At 44.6% G+C, this 23,358-nt stretch overlaps 2 protein-coding genes across 3 annotated transcripts in view; one reads left to right on the top strand and one right to left on the bottom strand.

Moving 5' to 3' along the window:
• The window catches only part of BORCS7 (BLOC-1 related complex subunit 7), a 66,422-nt gene extending 65,073 nt beyond the window's left edge, over nt 1-1,349 (bottom strand). Inside the window, exon 1 of one of the 2 annotated variants that reach the window (XM_073596137.1) lies at nt 1,120-1,349. In XM_073596137.1, coding sequence (XP_073452238.1) covers nt 1,120-1,281 — 162 coding nt within the window. In that variant the 5' untranslated portion in view covers nt 1,282-1,349. The remainder of the gene's footprint in view (nt 1-1,119) is intronic. The other variant, XM_073596136.1, reaches the window with a different exon arrangement.
• Nucleotides 1,350-13,695: 12,346 nt separating this feature from the next.
• The window catches only part of CYP17A1 (cytochrome P450 family 17 subfamily A member 1), a 30,355-nt gene continuing 20,692 nt past the window's right edge, over nt 13,696-23,358 (top strand). Inside the window, exons 1-2 of the mRNA XM_073596139.1 lie at nt 13,696-14,071; nt 17,389-17,527. Of these exons, the coding sequence (XP_073452240.1) occupies nt 13,757-14,071; nt 17,389-17,527 (454 nt within the window). The 5' untranslated portion in view covers nt 13,696-13,756. The remainder of the gene's footprint in view (nt 14,072-17,388; nt 17,528-23,358) is intronic.

Genomic DNA, 23,358 nt, shown 5'->3' on the forward strand with positions numbered 1-23,358 from the left:
GGTTCGGATCGTTCCTCAGATCAGGAGTCACAGTTCGGATCAACAAAAAAAAATCTCCCCCACTGTAATAATATATTAGTAGGGTATGGCAGGGTATTGGCAGAGTATTGCAGAGTATTGGCAGGGTATGGCAGAGTATTGGCAGGGTATGGCAGAGTATTGGCAGGGTATGGCAGAGTATTGCAGAGTATTGGCAGGGTATGGCAGAGTATTGCAGAGTATTGGCAGGGTATGGCAGAGTATTGGCACTACTGCCATCCGATCTCTCCCCTCCACTGTACAGATCAGTACACAGAGGGGAGAGAGGAACCTGTTACAAGTGATCGCTCCGTCATTTGATGGAGCGATCACGTGGTAAACGGACACCGTGTGTACCAAGATGGCGGCCGCTCTGGAGCTAGGAGCGCATGTGTGCCGATCCGAACAGGTTGAACCGTTCGGATCACGGATCGGTGACGATCCGTTGCACCCCTAGTTGTAACGATTGGTTATTTGAGTTAATGTTGCCTTTCTATCATCTCAAACCAGTCTGCCCATTCTCCTCTGACATCAGCAAGGCATTTTCCTCCACACAACTGCCGCTCACTGGATATTTTCTCTTCAGACCATTCTCTGTAAACCTTAGAGATGGTTGTGCATGAAAATCCCAGTAGATCAGCAGTTTTTGAAATACTTAGACCAGTCCGTCTGGCACCAACAACCATACCACATCACAAATCACTTATATCCCCTTTCTTCCCCAGTCTGATGCTCGGTTTGAACTTCAGCAAGTTGTCTTCACCACGTCTAGATGCCTAAATCCATTGAGTTGCTGCCATGTGATTGGCTGATCACCAATTTGTGTAACCAGGCAATTGAACAGGTGTACCTACTAAAGTGGCCATTGAGTGTGTAATATGTATAATGACTGCCCTCATATTAAATAACTTTCTCAATACACAATGACTGAATAAAATGTATATCAGTGTCAGTCCATAGATATCCTGTGTGTACCACTGACTATACAGGGGAGGATCAGACGTCCAATCAGCTCATCCCCTCTTCTCAGGCTACACCTGTGCTACCCTATAGACCCGCCTCCTCCCCACAGGCCCCGCCCCTGGGGGCCGCCCCCCTCACCTCAGAGCTCCGCGATCCTTTCAGCACTTGTTTGGTGAGGGCGATGACGTCAGCGCCGCATGTGCTGACCTTCTCGGTGAGCAGTCCCTTCACAGACTGCCCGTACTTGGTCTGGCCATCCGCGGACGCCGCCATTTTCGCCACAGCTTCCCTCTCCATCATAAGTACGGCTCACAGCGCGGCTCAAGAAGGCTGCAAAGCGAAAGTAGAGGGCGGGGCCAGAGCCCGGCTCCTGCCCCGCCTACTGAGCTGTGCGCCGACAAATCACATGACAGGGGAGGGGGAACATGTGATAGAATGGAAGCAAATACTAATATACCAAAAGTAAACAAAGAAAGATTACACAGGGGGAGAAAAAAGGGGTGATTGGAGGAGAAGTTACAGTATAAATTAATTAGTTTGAAGTTATGCATAGAATGGAGAGGAATTAGATCCCCTGTCAGGTTTTTATTGCCTGTGATCCTGTTAGGGAGGTTCATCCTCTACCATCATCACTGACAGTGAAAGAAAATACCACACTTTTGGGTTGTCACCAGAACAGGAATAAAGAGGAAATCTTCCATTGGGGACACTATGACAACCAGGGATTCCCTCACTTTTAGAGGGATTTCCTCTCACTTCCTGTTTTGGCTATGAGACAGGAAGTGAAGGGAAATCCCCCCCCAATGGGACATAATTAGCAAAAAAAAAAAAAAAAAAAACACAATCCTTCCTTTAAAATGGGGGGAGTTTTGCCTTAACCCCTACAGCTTCCGGAAAGATTTACCCCCATTTCATGACCGGGCAATTTTTTGCGATTCAGCACTGCGTTACTTTAACTGACAATTGTGCAGTCGTGCAACATTGTACCCAAATAAAATTAACGTCCTTTTTTTTCCCACAAATAAAGCTTTCTTTTGGTGGAATTTGATCACCTCTGCGTTTTTTATTTTTAGCACTAGAAACAAAGAAAGACCAACAGTTTAAAAAAAAATATATATTTTTTACTTCCTGTTCTAAAACACATCCAATAAAAAAAAAATTTAAAAAAATCAAACCTTTTCATCAATTTAGGCTACTATGTATTCTGCTACATATTTTTGGTAAAAAAATCCAAATAAACGTATATTGATTTGCGCAAAAGTTATAGCGTCTACAAAGTATGGGATATTTTTTTTTTTTTTTTTTTTTACTAGTAATGGCAGCGATCAGCGACTTATAGGGGGACTGCAAACAGAATATTGTGGCCATGTATTTATGAATGAAGCCTGCAGGGAGCGTCACCACTTCATTCTTAACTACTTTCGGCTCGCGCTATAGCCAAAAGATGGCTACAGCACTGGCCTTAATTGCTGGGAGGGCGTCCATGGACATCTTCCTGAGCAAGCGGTGTCTGCGCATCCCTGCGGGTCACACATGGCATGCTCTCTATGAGACTCGGCTGATCGCAGATTGGAGTAAGGAGCCGTTCCCAGCCCCTTACCACGTGATCAGCTGTCAGTCAATGACAGCTGATCACGTGATGTAAACAGAAGATCAGTATTTGGAATTTTTTTTCCCTCACGCTGTCAGTGTGAGGGGGAAAAAAAGCCGAGCTCCGACTTCTGTCAGAGGGACATCGGTCCCTCACACAGAGAGCCACAGCTGCCCACCAGTGCCAGCTGCCAGTGCCACCTATCAGTACCTACCAGTGCCACCCCTTAATGCCCATCAGTGCCACCGATCAGTGCTGCCTATCAGTATCACCTACCAGTGCCCATCAGTGCCACCCATCTGTGATAATCAGTGCCGCTTATCAGTGTCAACCATCAGTGCCACCTCTCAGTGCCGCCTCACCAGTGCTTATCAGTGCCTATCAGTGCCCATCAGTGCAGCCTATCAGTGCCCATCAGCGCAGCCTCATCAGCGCACATCACAGCAAAAAGTTTTATTTAGCAAAAAAATTAAAAACTCAGCAGCAATTAAATACATCCCAAAGAAAGCTCTATTTGTGTGAAAAAAAATTATAAAAATTTCATTTGGGTACAGCATTGCATAACCGCGCAATTGTCATTCAAAGTGTGACAGCGCTGAAAATTGGTCTGGGCAGGAAGGGGGTTTAAGTGTCCAGTAGGCAAGTGGTTAATTCACATAATAATTAGATGCAGAATGCAGTGCTGATGTGTCAGTGTCTGCATCAACAATCACCCCCTGCTGGAGAGGAAGAGGACCTGACATGTCAGGTGACCCCGCCTGAAGGCTTTTTGAAAAGGGGAGTACTGTAAAAGCAAAACCATAGTTTGGGGAAATTATAGAGTGTGTCAAAGACAAATCCCTCACTCCTCTGCACAACAAATGTTCGCATAGTTGCCAACATTATCAAAAAAAATTATAGGGACACTTTTTTGTCTGTAGACAGAGACCTATTATAATTAGGGGGCGGGGCATGCATTTCTAGGCATACTGTAGTCGGGGAAGAAAAATGTGGCGCAATGAAAAAATGGGTGTGGTTTAAACTTAATATTGGGCATGGCTTAAAAGGGGTGTGGCTTGAGACTAAGATGAACGATGGATGGAGGGAGAAAGAAATAAAGAAAGAAATAGGGAGAAGGAAGGAAAGAAAGAGGGATGGAAGGACAGCAGGCCCAGATCCTACACCACAATAGCAATATGTGTATTCCATAAAGTTTAACAATCAGCAGATAAAGATACTCCAAACACCTGGAGTTAGCGTTTCAATCATCCCGGCACCATGGTTGTTATAGTGTTGGGATAATTGAAGTGCATTATTTTTATTTTTACATCGCAATATAAAAGAAATCATTCAACGCACCATAATGCAGAATCAGTGGGAGCCCTGAGTGTGTCACTTTCCATGTCACCTGTCATCAGGTGTCCCCAGCAGAGTCCCTCCTTACATCAGGTGTCTCCAGCAGTGTCCCTCCTTACATCAGGTTTCCCCAGCAGAGTCCCTCCTTACATCAGGTGTTCCCAGCAGAGTCCCTCCTTACATCAGGTGTTCCCAGCAGAGTCCCTCCTTACATCAGGTGCCCCCAGCAGAGTCCCTCCTTACATCAGGTTTCCCCAGCAGAGTTTCTCCCTACATCAGGTGTTCCCAGCAGAGTCCCTTCTTACATCAGGTGTCCCCAGCGGAGTCCCTCCTTACATCAGGTGTCCCCAGCGGAGTCCCACCTTACATCAGGTGTCCCCTGCGGAGTCCCTCCTTACATCAGGTGTCCCCAGTGGAAGTCCCTCCTTACATCAGGTGTCCCCAGCGGAGTCCCTCCTTACATCAGGTGTCCCCAGCGGAAGTCCCTCCTTACATCAGGCGTCCCCAGCGGAGTCCCTCCTTACATCAGGTGTCCCCAGCCGAGCCCCTCCTTACATCAGGTGACCTCAGTGGAGTCCCTCCTTAGTGACGCCACTGGTGATTTGGTCTCTGCGCCATTTACAGAAGACCAGCTCGTGGAGGCCGAAAGGAAGAACCAAGAGGCTGAGCCTGGGTTCTGCCTCTTGTTTCTTCCTCATAGTAGCTGGTCTTCTATAAAATGGCGGCCGGTGGAGACAATTCACCAGTGCCAGTCGAAGACCTCTAGCAGTGGTGGTGGCGAAAAATCAGTAAAACGCAGATTTCTCGGCAAACGGTAAGATCGGGACAAAGGTCTAAATACTGGGAATGTCCCGGGAAATTCGGGGCAGTTGGCAACTATTTGTTTGTGGGGGTGACAGATTAATGTAGCAGGTACATGAATCTGTTGCATGGAGGAGTGAGGCTGGAGTATCTATACCACAGACATCTAGGCTTTGCTAGCTCCAAAGCCGTATACACACCATGAGTTTTTTTTCATTCAACCCAGCGAGTTGAAACGGGAAAAAAAAACTGACAGCTCCAGTTGGAGCCGCTGTACTCACTATGCAAAGTTAGTGCAGCAATCTCCCCCGCTGAGCTGTTGTGTTCTGACAGGGGGACAGCCCCCCACCAGAACACTCTGATTAGCGCTTTCCACCATTGGCTGGGAGCACTGATCGTGAGCCGGTCGGCTCTTGGTTTCCAGCATGCTCATCCGACAGAGCGACATACACATGGGCCATATGTCGGACGTTTTTCTGTTAACTGGCCGTTGTCTCCCAACATTTGGCCGTGTGTGCCACCTGTCAGCCCTGCCACCAACAGTGTCCCAGCAACCAATGACATATCCCCAGCTCCATTCAGCTGCCGATTGGGAGATTCACTGGCTGAAAGTAAACAAAGGGGCATGATGCCGGCTGACTTCATTACCCAAATATGGCCGTGGCATCCCCACTCTGTGCTTCCCGTCAGCCAGGGAATTCCCAGACAAGCAGCTGAATAGGGTTGGGGAGAAGTCATCAGTTGTTAGGATCTGGGAAACCCAGCAACACGCTATCCCTGTGTGGGAAGCTGTGACATTAATGACAGTTTACCAACACATATGAACAACTCTGAGCATCGCCATCTCCCGATACACCAACTCAGATCTTGTTTTAATTAATGCCGGTTTGCTTATCTGCGAACTGGCCATATTTCTTCTAAATTCGAGTGCAGCCATATCGACAGATTCTAAGTGGCGGTAGTAAGAACTACCTGAATCTGGCACGTCAGTACCGGTACAAAAACTTGCACACAGATTTCATGAATTAGAATGCAGGCGGGGCCATAGACCAGAAAAGTGCCCTCATTGGTTTACTAAAAATTCAACCCAGGGTTGCATTTAAAAAGGCCTTGTAGCATGGACCGATACATCACTGGGCCCTTTGCACAAATAGCCACAGCTGCAAAAGAACCAAGCTTTACTTACATGAGTTTTAGAAAAGGCAACAGAAGTGTCACACTCACCTCTCCAGCCCATGGCCTTCGCTACTTTTGGGTTATACCCTGAGTTTAACACGATATGTGAACACTAACCCTATAATGAAAGTAAAATGATATTTTTAATTATATTATAGTAATTTAGCATCTTGTGCTTGAAAATTCTGCTGACCAGAACATTTACTGGTTGCCTATCTCAATCAATAGGATTCATTCATTTCTGCAGCGCAGAGTTGAAAACAAGGTCTTGGATTGGTCAATGGGTTGGTAACATCAAACAGCCATAGCTCTTTAATAGAAGAATCCGCTGCTTTGCTCTGGCATGTCTCAATTTTAATTGTACCATCCATGTTATATCTCTATCAGCATAATCAAAAAATGTCTAAACTGTTCAATTGCTTTCTTTTCTAAAATAATCTAAGTTGAATTTGCCTACCTCTAGTTTGTGGTATTTTGCATACGATTATTTTTTAATCAACAAAGGTCAACATCTTCCTTAAATTGGAACGTCACCTTTAATGTGGAGGTTCTGCTGTATGCCCCCCCCTCCCCTAACGCTTTTAGGCAATTTCTTTTTGGGGGGGGGGGTAGCGGCAGGGCTTTTTCTCAGCAGGAACAAGGGGGAACTCAGTTCCACCACCTCTGGCTCAGGTCTTCTGCTCCCTGCTCACCACTATCACTTGGTGACATTGAAGTCCAGCTTCTGCATTATCATGATAGTTTATCTCCCAGTAGCTCCCACAGGTCAGATCTCCTGCGCAGATCCCACTGAGTGCCGGACAGGGACAAGGGAGATACAGAACAGGTGCCCAGGGTTCAGTGCAGTCATGGGCAGGAGAGGGTGTGTGGTAGGTTGCACCCTCTGTGGTCTTAATTTTTTCCCTGGTGACCAGTTGTTGATGCTCCTACTGCATGATCTCCCTTGCAAGTGACTGTAGTATAGTATAGTATGCTGGGAGGTACTACAGCCGGATAGGTGCTTCAGCTTAATATTGCAGCAAAGGTAAGAAATATGACAGATGGTGGAGCTTTTAAGGAGGGGGGAGAAGATGAGAAGATGAGGGCAGTGGAGGGAGGGGTTGTATGCAGAGGGAAGAGCTACTATTTGATGCCATTTGGCAGGTATGTGTGTGTGGCGGCATGGTTGAGTTCCTGCACCCTTTCTCTGAGAAAAAAACCCTGGGTAGCGGACACCTACTTTTCTAGTTTTGGCAGGTACCCACTCTCCCCCTTGGCCCCCCTGCCCGCAACCTCTTGGAACATGTCACAGTGCAGCATGACTCACACGTGCTGTGGGAAACTGGCTATTAAGCCGCAAGGAGTTCAGGGACACAAAGCCCATTGAATCGGGTGAGGATGGCGCCGAGTCCTTGGACAGGTAAGTGTCCTTTTATTAAATGAGAAAGTATGGAATTTTACTTACTTAGGTGGATGTAGCATCTGTCCCTCGCCGGCTCTAAGGCTAAGAACCTAGCAATTGAAAAACCACCGATCGCTCGGTTCTCAGAGCTCCCTGAGCGGAGAGCTGGTGATTGTCAGTCACCGCTGTCTGATCTGCTCCTCCAGCGCTCAATGGAGCGCTGGGCTGTGGAGGGGGCGGGAGTGGCCCACTCAAACTCTAAGCAGCTCGCTGAGAGGCTGAGCCAGGTGGCCGTGCAGGCATGTGGGCAGATCCCGACCGTATGGTCACGATCTTTCCCAAGCCTGGACTGGCACTGTGACATCAGCCGACAGCGGGCTTAAGCCCACTGTCTTCTGAAAACAAGTCACAGGAGTGCAGAACGAGCTGCACTTCTGTGATCCACAGGAGAAGTATAGCCAAACAAGCTTTGGCTGTACTTCTCCTTTAAACGTCAACAGCTACAATACTGGTAGCTGCTGAATTTTTATTTTTTGCAAACAGACTGAATATCTTCTTTAAGCCCTGGTTCACACCAGTGTGATTTTTCATATGATTTGACAGTTCAAAAATCGCATTACAAGTCACAACCCCATTTGCGGCAATGGAACTATTGAAATCGCAGCGACCTAAAAAAGGGTTCCTGCACTACTTTTCTGCGATTTCAATATGACTTGAATTGACTTCTGTTAAATGAAGTCACAAGCTGCAATGAAATTGCACACCGAAATTGTACTGATCTGCGGCTTTCAAATTGCACTGAAGTAGCGCGATTTCAAAGCCGCACAGGTGTGAACCAGGGCTGAGTGTCCCTCATTCTCAAGTTCAGAAGTTGGGAGGTATGCATATGCATTATGTGGGTGGCAAGAGCCTAAAGTATAACTAAAATCAAAGCCTTTTTAATTTTTCGTTTTGGATAGAATGGAGAGATATTAGAACACCTGTCAGGTTTTGATTGCTGTCTGTGCCCATGTTAGGGAGATTCATCCTCACTGTTTATCCTGTGTACCATTATAACCGAGAGTGAAAGTGAAAGAAAATCCAAAATGTTTGGTTGTCACCAGAACAGGAATACAGGGGAAATCTTCCAACGTGGACACTAGTTCTGGTGACATCCAGAGATTTCTTCACTTTGGGGGGGAATCTTCTTTCACTTTGTGATTGTCTCTATAGTACGGGAAGTATAGGAAAATTTCCCCAATGGGACACAGATGGCAAAAACGCTGAATGGGGTTAACAACCCTCCATTACTCTATGCAATATTAGAATCAAAAATTTCTCTTTAGTTCTTTAAAATTAGGCTTTTTTTTTTAGGTCAAACTGAAAAGAAAACATTTACATAGGTTGATGTTTTTTTTATTATTATTATTTTGATGGAGATGTAACATGGGTGGTACAACTAAACAGTTTATTATTAAATTAGATGGCAATCTAATTTAAGGGGCAAACAGGAAAATCAGTCTAAAGACATCTCCAAATAAGAGAAAACATTCCAATCATAGCTACAGAAATAGTGACACATTGATGTATGGTTGTTTGGTCATCATAAAGCAATAGGGTTGATTTACAAGACAAACACAGTTCACTTTTGCAAGGGAAGTTCCCCCAGAATTTAGTAAAGGAGGTGAATCCCTGCTGACATCCATCACCCAATCATAGGCCCCTTTCACACGGGCTTTCCGATCAGGTCCACCTGTCAGTTTTTCAGGCAGACCTGATCGGACCCTCCATTCACCTCTAAGGAACTGCGGATGTCAGCGGTGACATGTCCACTGACATCCGCCGATATCTGATCCGATCCTGTCTGCGAAATCCAGACGGATGGTGACCCTATTTTCCATCCGTCTGGAGGATCGATCAATTGAAAACGGACAGGCGGTTCGTTTTCATCCGATCTCCACATAGAGGAGAGCGAGTCTCTGACAGGTCCGTCTCTGCACAGTGAGCAGAGACGGACCTGTCATCCGCCTGCTCAGCTGGGATCAACGGAGCGATCCCCCACTGGGCAAAGCAGAGTCCGCCAGGCAGACCGCCCATGTGAAGGGATCCATATGAAAGCAAAAAATGTTTGTTTTTTTGGGTTTTTTTTTTATTCCTTGCGTGCGATTGGGTGTTCCTCGCAAAGTGAAATTTAAGCTCATTTATGAAGTTCAGGGGAAAATTACCTTGCAAAGTTCAACTTCCTTAGCAAAGAAAACAGCCTATTTACCTTTAGTAAATCAACCCCACTGCTTCTTTTACCTATTTATAACAGTGTTGCCAACCGCCTGTTAATTTACAGGCAGCCCGTAAATTTTTTCCCATTTTCAGGCTGCCCATTAAAGCCCGTTACAATATGCCCATAAAAATATGGCTGTGGGCCAACCATTACACTGCGCATGCGCTGTTCCCAAGGCCTGCCAGGCTCGTACACACTTGGCTTTTTTCGGCCGGGCGGGCCCATGCGCAGTGAGTAAGTGACGTAATAGCGCCGCCTGGCGCTATTTTTGAATGGACGGCGTGTCTCGGCACTGCATCACTGGACCGGGCAGGAGACCAAACCCCAGCCTGCCACTGCAGTGCACTATGGAGCTCAGGATTCCCACCACCACAGCACTGTGTCCCGGTCTGCATTATTCGTCCTTAGCTGCTGGACTCTGGAGACTCCCACCGCCGAACCCCTGACCTGCATTTATCAATCCATTGCTTGGCTGGCGGCTGCTATCTATTGTGATGCCCACAAGCAGCAGTTATCAGGCAAGAATTGCAGTGGTTAGGTGTTTGTTCACAATCTCTGTCTTGCTATCTCCTATATCCATCCTCTGACCACCTCTGTACCATGTCCGCATGACAAACTCTGTACCATATCCGCATGCTCTGACCACCTCAGTACCGTGTCTGCATACTCTGACCACCTCTGTACCATGACCGCATGACCACCTCTGTACCATGTCTACATGCACTGACCAGCTCTGTACCATACCATGTCTGCATGCTCTGACCACCTCTGTACCATACCGTGTCCGCATGACCACCTATGTACTGTGTCCCCATGCTCTGACCACCTCTGTACCATGTCCGCATGCTCTGACCACCTCTGTACCATGTCCGCATGCTCTGACCACCTCTGTACCGTGTCCGCATGCTCTGACCACCTCTGTACCATGTCCGCATGCTCTGACCACCTCTGTACCATGTCCGCATGCTCTGACCACCTCTGTACCATACCATGTCAGCATGACCACCTCTGTACCATGTCTGCATGCTCTGACCACCTCTGTACCATGTCTGCATGCTCTGACCACCTCTGTACCATGTCCGCATGCTCTGAACACCTCTGTGCCATGTCTGCATGCTCTGACCACCTCTGTACCGTGTCTGCATGCTCTGACCACCTCAGTACCGTGTCTGCATGCTCTGACCACCTCTGTACCATGACCGCATGACCACCTCTGTACCATGTCTACATGCACTGACAGCTCTGTACCATACCATGTCTGCATGCTCTGACCACCTCTGTACCATACCGTGTCCGCATGACCACCTATGTACTGTGTCCCTATGCTCTGACCACCTCCGTACCATGTCCCCATGCTCTGACCACCTCTGACCACCTCTGTACCATATCCGCATGCTCTGACCACCTCTGTACCATACCATGTCAGCATGACCACCTCTGTACCATGTCTGCATGCTCTGACCACCTCTGTACCATGTCCGCATGCTCTGACCACCTCTGTACCATGTCCGCATGCTCTAACCACCTCTGTACCATGTCCGCATGCTCTGACCACCTCTGTACCATGTCCGCATGCTCTGACCACCTCTGTACCATACCATGTCAGCATGACCACCTCTGTACCATGTCTGCATTGTTTGACCACCTCTGTACCACATCCGCACCTTCTACAGTGCTAGGGGGAATTCTGCAGACCCTGATGTAAGTGAGAATTCTGGTGTAAAGGGCAATGTAGTGGACTCTGAGAAAAGGTGGTCTCTGGTGCCCAGAGCCCCCCTTTTTACATCACAGTTCCCCCTTAGATCATGATCTGCAGCGTTCCCTTGCACTGTAATGCCCTGTACACACGATACGATTTTCTGACGGAAAATGTTTGATAGGAGCTTGTTGTCGGAAATTCCAACCGTGTGTAGGCTCCATCGGAATTTCCGTCGCACAAAATTTGAGAGCTGGTTCTCAAATTTTCCAACAACAAAATCTGTTGTCGTAAATTCTGATCGTGTGTACACAATTCTGACACACAAAGTGCCATGCTTGCTCGGAATCAAGCAGAAAAGCCGCACTGGCTATTGAAAAGGAGGGGGGAACAAGTGCGCAAAACCAAAGTGAAGAAAAGGAATAAATTAAGGATGAGAGAAGCCGCCAAACATATAAAAAGTGTTCCCACACAAAAAAACAATAAAAGAAATATGTGGCGCTAACTAGAATGTAAAAGTAAATCAAATATCACAAAAATAATGTGACTAAATTGTGTAGCTAATGACAATTCTTCAATTTGATATCAAGTGGCTAACAGGATAATAACGTGTAGAAATAATATTCAATAACGCTAATAAACCTCATAAAAGTGCATAAAAGTGCAAAAAAAAAAAATTTTTAAATCGCATAAAGTGAAAAAAAGTCGCATGAATAAAAAAATCACATAAATAAATCCACAAATGTAGAAATACAGTCAGTGAATCCAATAAAACTCATGAGGCACATAAAAATGAAGAAAATCACATATTATGGAAAAAAAAAATCGCATAAAGTGACAAAAGTCGCATATAATGGAAAAAATTGCAGAAAGTGCAAAAAAGTCCTAGAAAACTGCTAATTCAATATACAAAGGTGCATAGTCCAACAAGTGCAATCTTCATATAACAGTTCATGCAAAAAAAACAAAAGTGCATGTGCAAAGAATGATCGGTTTCAAATTCCTCCAATCACCAACAATCCATGGTGCGCCACACGATTCCCCAGCCTCTCACCTCTATTAAAGACCCCTACGGGTCAATTCAAGCCTGCAATCTGGAAGCAGATGTGATCCAATAATCGATCGATCTCTTCCAATCGTCCCAGTATGGGCGGGTCTCTGATGGAAGGCTTCAGGCAGACAAGGTTTTTTTCCCCATATTTTATGTGATCGTTTATCTGGAGCAGAAATCAGTTCATTGCATCCAGCGAGACGTATGACAGAATCTTCCCTTTTTATTAGTAGTTTGTGGATGGGTCTTCGCCCCGAGGGTTTAACAGTCCTTGTTAAATCTTTTAGCAAACTTAACTGAAACCGATCATTCTTTGCACATGCACTTTTGTTTTTTTTGCATGAACTGTTATATAAAGATTGCACTTGTTGAACTATGCTCCTTTATTTATTGAATTAGCTGTTTTCTTGCACTTTTTTGCACTTTATGCAATTTTTTTTCCATTGTATGCGACTTTTGTCACTTTATGCGATTTTTTTCATAAAATGTGATTTTCTTCATTTTTATGTGCCTCATAAGTTTTATTGGATTCACTGACTGTATTTCTACATTTTTGGACTTATGCGATTTTTTTTATTCATGCGACTTTTTTCACTTTATGCAATTATTTTAAAAATGTTTTAGATTTTTTAACTTTTATGCACTTTATGAGGCTTATTGGCTTTATTGAATGTTATTTCTACACGTTATTATCCTGTTAGCCACTTGATATCACATTGAAGAATTGTCATTAGCTACACAATTTAGTCACATTATTTTTGTAATATTTGACTTACTTTTACATTCTAGTTAGCGCCACATATTTCTTTTATTTTAGCACTGGCTATTGAACTTCATTTTTCTCGGCTCGTCGTACGTGTTGTACGTCACCGCATTCTTGACGTTCGGAATTTCCGACAACATTTGTGTGACCGCGTGTATGCAAGACAAGTTTGTGCCAACATCCGTCGGAAAAAAACATGGATTTTATTGTCGGAAAATCCTATCATGTGTACAGGGCACAACTGCTGGCTGGGTTATATTAATCTGACCATGCAAATGGAGAAATATATTTCTTGACTTTTGTTTAACTTAAACACATTGCTAATAGCACTAGCTACATGTTTATAGTTTAAATATTGATATTTGCACTGTTTAGCACTGGAAACAGCCATTTTAGGTACTTGTGCAATGTCAGTAAAAAATTTGGCTCTGCAGGAAATGTCATGAGGTTTTTTTGCCAGTAAAAAATTGGTGCCGTTTGTAAATTTTGGTGTCCTGCCAGTAAATTTTACTTCGGGGGATTGGGAATACCGATTTAGAAGCTGGGATCTTGGAAAGTGCATAAGAAACACATTTGATTTATTACTGAAGGAGGAGATAGAATACTTTGAGTAGTCCAGGGGTTAATAACCAGTGGGTTCTGATTGGCTGCAGAGGAAAGCCTCCATAATATTTATTTGGCAAGAACACTGAAGTGATCATTTCAAGGCAATTAAGACTCCAGCATGATTGTGTGGCTTGGTTGTGCTTTGCTTCTAGTCTCAGTGATATTCCTCATCTCTGTCTGGAGAATGGGATCCAGGAGCCATGGATATGTAAAGTACCCCAAGAGCTTACCATCATTGCCTGTCATCGGAAGTTTACTTCACCTTGGAAATAAGCTGCCTCCACACATCCTGTTCTGTAACCTGCAGAAGAAGTATGGCAGCCTCTACTCCTTTATGATGGGTTCCCACTATGTGGTTGTAGTGAATAACCATGAGGACGCCAGAGAGGTCTTGCTGAAGAAGGGCAAAACATTTGGAGGGAGACCCCGCACAGTGAGTATCACAAAACCAAGAGGTGTGCAATTCATAGATCAGGATGTTAAATAGGATCACAGTGTTTGTTTTTAGGTTTTGCAATTTCTTTAATAATATATACATTATGTTGGTCTGTGTTTAGTTATGCTAAAGTATAATAAGTTCTGGGGCCACAGAACGTAAAGGCTGAGTGCCTTAAAGAAAAAAAAAAAAAAAAAACCCCCACTAAGACAAAAAATTGGGAAGTTTAAGAAGATCAAGAGCTATGTTTTAAATAGCAACCAGCCAGACCCCATCTCTCTTGACTACAGTAAACTGAATGTAGGTTGGTTGCTGTAAGTTACCATATTCTGCACCTCCTAGAATCTCATTTGCACTGGAATATGCTGCAACAACCTGCTTGAACACAGGAAAAAAAAAAATGCTTCTGCCTCATTTTTCTTTAACACAATCCACATTTTGTGTTGTGTTGCACTGCAGGGCTACTATGCCTTGCAGTAATTATCCCAACCCGATGGTGTGAACGGACCCCAAAGCGGCGTACACACGGTTGGACTTTTCAACTGGACTGGTCTGACGGACCGAGTCCGGCGGACAATCCGATCGTGTGTGGGCTTCATCGGACCTTCAGCGGACTTTTCCAGTCGAAAATCTGATGGACTTTAGATTTGGAACATGCTTCAAATCTTTACGTCGTAACTCCGCCGGACCCAGAAATCCTCTTGTTTGTATGCTAGTCCGACGGACAAAAACCAACGCTAGGGCAGCTATTGGCTACTGGCTATCAACTTCCTTATTTTAGTCCGGTGTACGTCATCACGTACGAATCCGTCGGACTTTGGTGTGTAGGCAAGTCTGTTCGTTAAAAAGTCCATCAGAAGTCTGTCAAAAGTCCGTCGGAAAGTCCGTCGGAAAGTCCGTCAGGCCAGTCCGGTCGAAAAGTTCGCCCTTGTGTACACCCCATAAGGATAAGTTTATATTACCAGCCCCTGTTTAGCAAGGAGCCCCAGCATCCTCTACCTGTCGGCAATAAAACCACAAGACCCGATAACACAGCTGGGAGAAAGTTATTTCACTAAAATAAGCTATTAGTAACAGTCATTAATAGTAATAATAAAGAACCCCTGGACCTAAAATAGGACTGTATTTATTGAAACCTGAAGATAGACAGTTGTTGAATACAATACAGACAGTTCTCCTGAAAGACGAGAAATAAGACTCATTGTTGTGGCTACAATAGTGCCATTACATATTACTCAAACTGTTTTATGGATAAAAGTTTTCTTCTTTTTTTTTTCTTTTTTTTTTTATAATGACAATGAACGAGCACATAAAAGAGTACTAGTGGATATTTAAAGCTGAGGTTTAGGTAAAGCAATTTATTACATAGTTACATTAATTTAATTTAGCTTGGGCCAATGTAAGTATACATGTGCCAAAACTGTGGAATCTTGATGGGGTAGGGAGGCGGGGCACAATCTCCACCTCGTCCACTCAAAAAACTCTTTGCATTAATTGAGAAAATGCAAAGTGTTCTCTGAATGGTGCCCATACTATGCAGGTGCCCTTCTGTGTTCAGTAAGCAGCAGGGCAGCCCTTCAGATTGAACCTGGAAATCAGCGGCAATCACTTCAGGCTGAAGCAATGTAACTGTCACAGTTCTCAACTCTGTTTCTGTCCACCTGAGAGTTTTGGGTGCCCCTACCCAACTTTGCATTTCATTTTTTTATTATCAATTTTTATTAATATTTATCATTACAAGAAAAAGACAGAAAAAAAACAAACAATTGTTCTACTTCCATCAATAATCTAATGCATAGTATCCCATATATATATATATATATATATATATATATATATATATATATAATTACTTGTAGATTAAAGCCACACAAGACAACACAAAAAAACAAACCAAAAAAAAAAAAGGGAAAGGGGGGCATGGCAAGGGGAAGGGACAGGGACATGCCCCACAAAAAATGAAGGGCAGTCCCAGGGGGAGAGGATGAGCAATGTAACTGCCACAGTTCCCAAATCTGTTCCTGTCCACCTGAGGTTTTGGGTGCCCCTACCCAACTTTGCATTTTAAATAAGAGTGTATATATATATACACACACACACACATATAGTACAACCACTTTGCGTCTCTGAAACAAATATTCCATTCCCGTAAAGTAGTAAACCATTTATGGAAAGGACAAGTATTGAGGAGTAAAAGTCAATATTTGAGTCCATACATAATCCACAGAGTCTGATAAATTAAAAAAAAAATCAAGTAGTCCAGTATACAGCAGAAATTGAAAACATTTCGACTTACAAAGGTCTACCCATAGCTGGCTGAGTAAGTCCCTTAGCTGGCTGAGTAAGTTTTTATAAGTTGAAATGCATTATCAAATGGATGGGAAAGACAGGAGACCAGTACTGGCTCATTTGTTTGGTGTATTGATGAGGGTTTTCAGTGGGATGTAAAGCCTGGTACACACTATAATGCCCCGTACACACGGTCGGACTTTGTTCGGACATTCCAACAACAAAATCCATGGATTTTTTCCGACGGATGTTGGCTCAAACTTGTCTTGCATACACACGGTCACACAAAGTTGTCGGAAAATCCGATCGTTCTGAACGCGGTGACGTAAAACACGTACGTCGGGACTATAAACGGGGCAGTGGCCAATAGCTTTCATCTCTTTATTTATTCTGAGCATGCGTGGCACTTTGTCCGTCGGATTTGTGTACACACGATCAGAATTTCCGACAACGGATTTTGTTGTCGGAAAATTTTATATCCTGCTCTCAAACTTTGTGTGTCGGAAATTCCGATGGAAAATGTGTGATGGAGCCTACACACGGTCGGAATTTCTGACAACAAGGTCCTATCACACATTTTCCGTCGGAAAATCCGACCGTGTGTATGGGGCATAAGTTGTTTCCTGTTCAACTCAGTGGGTTGAAGGAAAAAAAAATTGTCAGCTCCGGTCGGAGCCGCTTTACTCACTAGGCAAAGTAAATAGAGCGATCTCCCTATTTGAGCTGTTGTGTTCTGACAGATGGACAGTCCTCCGCCAGAACACTCCGATCAGCTCTCTCTGCCATTGGCCGAAAGTGCTGATTGGGAGTCAGTCGGCTTCTGCTTTTCCAGCATGTTCATCAGACTCACAACGGCCGGCCGGCTTCTGCAGGACAGACCGAAATACACACGGGCCGAATGACGGACTTTTTTTTTTTTGAACTGGCAACTGTCTCACGACATTCTGCCCGTGTGTACCTGGCTTAAGAGTTACAGAAATGTGATAGTCACTGTTTAATGTGCCTAATGTTTCTTTAATTTTAAGGTGACAACAGATATTTTGACAAGAGATGGCAAGGACATTGCATTTGCTGACTATAGCCCAACTTGGAAGTTTCACCGCAAAATGGTCCATTCAGCGCTGTGTATGTTCGGTGAAGGGACAGTTGCCATTGAGCAGATCAGTGAGTATGGAGACATCACCACAGCTTTGAGACATGACTGCAAATATGAACTAAGTCAGGCTTTAGTTTCACGAACAAGCAAAATCATTGGATGAACTCCTTGAGACGAGGTTCACATATGGGCGATGAGTCAGCCAGTTTTTTTGCTCATTACTGTGTGTAGGGCAGCCATTCATTTGAAGAGGCTGCCTACAGCATCTAAATCACATCAAAGAAGTGCATGACCCTTTGTTTTAAAATGACGCCACACCAAAAGCATGGTACTCATTTTACAGGTGGAAGTTGTGTCCAAGCATAACACAGATCACTAAAATGCCTGCATTTGGATTCAAATTAAGTACAGTAATGAGTTACTGCTTTGTAAATTCTCTGTTTATCCCAAAGTGAAGCTCAGGTAGAGGAGACCGACTCCCACATTTTAGATTAATCAGAAAATATCTAGTAGTTAGACATAGGTCCTACACCCAGGTTATCTCAGCCATGGAACTGTCAAGTGAGGTCATACTTTGGTGTTTATATGTACAGTACTGTACATACCATATGGTACTAAATGTGGGAATTTCAGTGCTGGATGACGTTATCCTTTCATTTATATTAGGGGTGCACCGATACCGATATTGGTATCGGTGCCAATGCTAGGCATTTGCAAGGGTAACGGTACTCGTGCAAATGTACTGATACCCGAAACCGATCCCATCTGAATTCTTTTTTTTCAAGCTGTCAGCGGGATTTCCCCGTTAGCAGCTGAAATGTAAAGAAAATGTCGGCAATTATTGGTTGTTAAGGAGCGGAGCCATCGTATCCTTGACAACCAATGACATTTCAGCCATCCGCCACAAGGGTAAGACCATTAGGTAGCACTGTGGTAGGTTTGAAGGGGGGGAGCCATGCTGATGCTCATAGACCGGTGGACGTACACTAACAGGCAGCGGAGAACTACAGCTCCCACCATGCAGTGCAGGCCTCACGCTGTAAACCAGCTTCCTAGTTATTGAGCAGACAGGCGGGTGGTCTCTCCTTGGAGCTTTGTCATTGCGGGCTATGACTGCTGTAGTGGGGCTATAAAAGTGAGCCTGGAGTGTGGTTCGGAGTGAGGGCAGCGCTGGCAGAGATGGGGCAGGACAGGACAGCAATGTCTTCCCAGACTCTGGAGCTCCTCCAGCATCAGTGAGCGCTGAAGCTGCTGGTCTTCAACTTTTCTGCTCATCCTCACCATCTGGATCTTCAGGCTTCTGTATGAGAATGGAAGGGCCATGGTGTATGGTGAGTGCAGGAGCCGCCACCGTAAGGGTTAAACCCGGCAGGGGGGGGCAGATTACATAGACGGGAAAGAGAAGTCCTCTGCTGCATCCTCATCACCCCTGTGCTGCTTCATCCTCACTTATCCCCCTACAAGCCCCCACCCTGCCCTCACTTACCCCCCTACTCCCCCCCCACACCCTGCCCTCACCCCAACCCCCAACCAAACCCCTCCCCCTACCCTGCCCTCACCCAATTCCCTACCCCACCCCCTCTACCTATTCTTCCTAGGCGATGGGTATCGGTAATTGGTATCGGCAAGTACTTAAAAAAAGTATCGGTACTTGTGTTAAAAAAAATGGTGCATCCCTAATTTATAGAAGCACTGTCCACAGCAAAATTCATAACAAAATTTAAAAAACTTTTCTCCTGATAGTCATCTCACAGATGAGCAAATCTAAATGATCTCCCTGAGGCCAATAGTGTTTTTCCTGCTCCGCTCCTATACAGGATGTGCTGTCAGAGAGCAGAATCTACTGTAAGTTGGTAGGCACGTGCAAGTAGTCTATAAGGGTATCATGCACTGGACACCATATTAGATTATCTACTATTGCAGTAAATGCATGTAACATGCTGATTGTTTATATTTTAGTCCTCCCATTGTAATGACCATAGTGACAAATAATAACATTTGCATATTGATGACATTTGTTCTATTTTAAAGAAAACCTTTACTGAGCTTATAGGGGCTTCCAATGATGACCTCTCTTTCTGAAGATGCTAGTTGACTGGCTGTCATGCTGCTGCAAACTGCTGTAATATTCTCCAAGTCACTGTCCTGGATATGTATTCATATCAGTGACTCTGAAAGTAACTTGTGGCCAAGTAATTTTAAAGGTCAGCAATGGCAGCTTCCATATTTCTCTCAGCACAGTTTATTGAGTACAACTCTTAAAGCGGAACTAAGTTCCAATGTTGTTTGCTGCAAACGGGAAGGTTCTTTATTGTAGAAGAGACATGTCATGTCTCTTCTGCAATAAAATACACTTACCTGCCTGTTTGCAGCATCCCGCAGCATGTAAATTGAGCTGCACATGCTCCGCTTACAGTGACTGGCCCAATCTCTGTGTGTCAGAGAGCGCCCTCCTGTTTATGTGCAGGAGTGATGTCACCCCTTGCTGCCCAATGAAGATGGCTGAAAACCAGCACACAGGAAAAGATGCCAGCGCTGGCAAGGGACAAGACCATTGGAGGAAAGCCAAGTATAAACTGCCTTTAGTTCCAATTTCCAAACATAAGATTCTCACGCTTTACAGTCCTGGCCTTGTCTCCCAACAGGGACATTACATTCAGTGTTCTTACTTGAAAAATGTTTAGATTATTCACCTGATACGTGTATGTATTTGTGTGTTAGCCAGTAGTATTTGGTCACATTCAACAGGGCATGTTCTGGGCACACAGCCACACATCAATGTGGGTAGAGCTCTGCTGACATCTAGTGGTCAAGTTGTTCATGACATACAGAGTACGGCCATCCCCACTGCTATAGATATTCATGTTCACAGCTCAAGCAGCAGGTTGTCTCACAAAAATTAATCAATCTTATAGTTACACAAGTGGGGTCGTCCAAAGGGACTAGTTTGGCTGACACAGAGGGAGCCTAATACCGAAGAGTTGGAACTACAGACAGGATTGTTAAGATACTGAATATCTGGAGTCCGGAGTTCCCCCTATATTGAATGTGTTCTTAGGAGTCCGGAGTTCCCCCTTATAATATGTTCTCAACTACTTCAGTATTAGGCAATATTGCGAAATATGATGTGCGAGATGTGCTGATGTCTGGACTAGTTTGTATGAATAATTAGTTAAAGATGACTTGTGTTTTGGTATCATGCCATACATAGACAAACGTTCTGCAATCTATGTATACAGTAAAAGCTGAAGTTATATTTGTATCAGTGCCACTCCCCATTGAGCTGTGGACCAGCTATGCTGTAGCTGTATCTGTTATCCGTATGTATAATTGTAATGCCGCTTACACACGGTCGGATTTTCCGACGGGAAATGTTGGATGTGAGCTTGTTGGCTGAAAGTCCGACCCTGTGTATGCTTCATCGTACAATTGTTGTCAGACTTTCCGCCAACAAATGTTTACTAGCAGGTTCTCAAATTTTCCACCAACAAAACTTTGTTGTCGGACTTTCCTTTGTACCCCAGGGCAGACATCAATTATTTTGCTGTCAAAATTGTTAACCTGAGGAATCCATTTAATAGGGAGCACAATATGGTCCAGGACTCCGAGAGATCAGGAGCAGCAGATGACATATATGTCCCGAGGCTGTGGTCTTACAACAGCCTGCATTTTTTTGCCAGACCACACCAAACCCAGGCCATCACTCTCAACACTTCCTTCCACACTTCCTTCCATGCTGCTGTGGTGGGTTGGGTGGCTGTGGTGTTGCTGGAGGTGGTGGAAGAGTATGGTCCAACTCACAGGTGGGTTTGAGTTGTGAGTTTGCCCCTCGTCCCCTTGTTTAGGGCCTTCAAAATTATTTCTTCACAGATTGTGCATTGGCCCTCCTTCATGTGTTCTAGTTTGCTTGCAGTGACACATCCAAATGCCCCGCGGTCACCAGGGGTTGTGGTAAGTGCCGCAGTAGCCTGTTTTAGGAAAACAGCCACGAACTCCTTAGAATTCCTTGCCTTCCTGGTCCTTTTGGTTGGAGGGTGGAGGGGAGGAACCCGGGATTCTGTCAGGCTGCTTGCCACGGCCTCCTCCTGGCTGGGACTTTCCTGTGTATGAAAATGGTACATAGGTTTTTGGTCATTAATCACACACAATTTTTGAGCTCATGACTGTTGCAAATTGAATGTTAACAAATAGAAAAGACTATCATTCTGACCCCAGCATTTTTTATTCTTGTCCCAATCATTTTTGGCTACCACTGCCTATTGATATGTAAACCACTTTGTTAAATCAGAAATTAGTGATTAATAACATCTAGTTAACATCAATTAATTTTTGACAAGAAATATGTTCATCAATGCCTTACCTGGGTCAAGCTGCAAGGCTCCTCCACATCTTCTTCCTGGGTGGTAGGCCCAGGTTGGACTTCAGGAGCCTCAGCTGATGTGGAAGGAAGTGTTGAAGGAAGTGTTGATAGTGATGGCCTGGGTTCCGTCTGGTCAGACAAAAAACGCAGTCTGTCATAGTACCACAGCTTGGGGACATATACGTCATCTGCTGCTGCTTCAGATCTCAGGGAATCCTGGACCTTCTTGCGCTCCCAATTATATGTGCTCCTCAGGCTACCAATTTTGGCCTTCAAATAGTTGATGTCTGCTGTGGGATACACAGGCTTCACCAATTCCAACAGTTGATCCAGCGCTGCCTTCCTCTTTTGCTTGTTCGAATAGTCCCTGCATTGGACTTGCCAGAGACATGGCAGCTCCCTGTACTTATCTATGAAGCTGGGCAGGAAGTCAGGGTCTGTGAATATATTCACCATTTTATCTGCAAGACAGAACACAAGACAAACCCTAATGTCAGGCTAAACTCTCCTAATCTTGTCCCAATATAGGCCTCAATCTATAAACAATATAGGCCACTAACCACTGATGCCCCAAGTTACATTTGTACCTTTGTTTAAACGATCGGCGCCAACAATCCTCCGTCCACTCATCGCCCACGTGTTATGCTTTATATACACTGCGCATGCGTGAAACTCTGCCCCTGTCCTTCTTTCTAGTGTATCCCCCGCCTCTTATCTTTTGGGGCAGTGGGTGAGCACATGGTGGAGACACAGCAGGTGTGTGCTGTTATTATCAACAACGATGACGAAAGCCTGGAGCAAGGCAGTTCCAGATCCAGGAGGAGATGTAAGGCCTCAAATATGTCCTTTGAAGAGATGGTGGAGATGGTGGACATCTTGAAGAGGACAGACTATGATGGGAAGCATGGACCGTACAGAAACCCAAATGTGAGAAAGGCCAAGATCATGACTAAAGTTGTGAGAAGTCTGCACAGGACTTTTGGGGTACGACGATCCAAGGAGCAATTGAGGAAACGCTGGTCAGTCCTGAAATTGAGAGAGCAGGATCAGTATAGAAGGAGCAGGAAAGTGTTGCAAAAAAGTAAGTATTTGTCGTGTGTTCCTATTATTATTATTATTACTTTCGTGCTGGTACATGTGCTTTTCTTTACTGTTATACAGTTTAAAATGCCAAGTTTGAGGTTCGTGGGCACAGTAATCGTTCGTATTAAACATTGTTTGTTCAACCACTAATACAACGGTTTTGGCAGATGCAAGTTAACTACATTTGTTCATGCCTATTTTCATTAAAAGAAGTTTATTACATTGTTGTCTAGCTCTGTTTGAAACTATAATGAAATGACAACTTGATTCAGTGTAAGGAGAGGACACTCAGCAGCTGTTTACACATCTGGACGCCCATTGATCCCCCATGATGGGAGCTAGCACATGTTGACACACTGTGGCTTATTTAAAAAAAGCAAAACCACTTTGCACTACAAGTGCAATGCAAGTGCACTTGTAGGGCAAAGTGGATTGTCCTTTCTGTATTAAGGCCCA

Source organism: Aquarana catesbeiana, linkage group LG08 (assembly GCF_042186555.1).
Source record: "Aquarana catesbeiana isolate 2022-GZ linkage group LG08, ASM4218655v1, whole genome shotgun sequence".
Taxonomy (NCBI): Eukaryota; Metazoa; Chordata; class Amphibia; order Anura; family Ranidae; genus Aquarana; species Aquarana catesbeiana.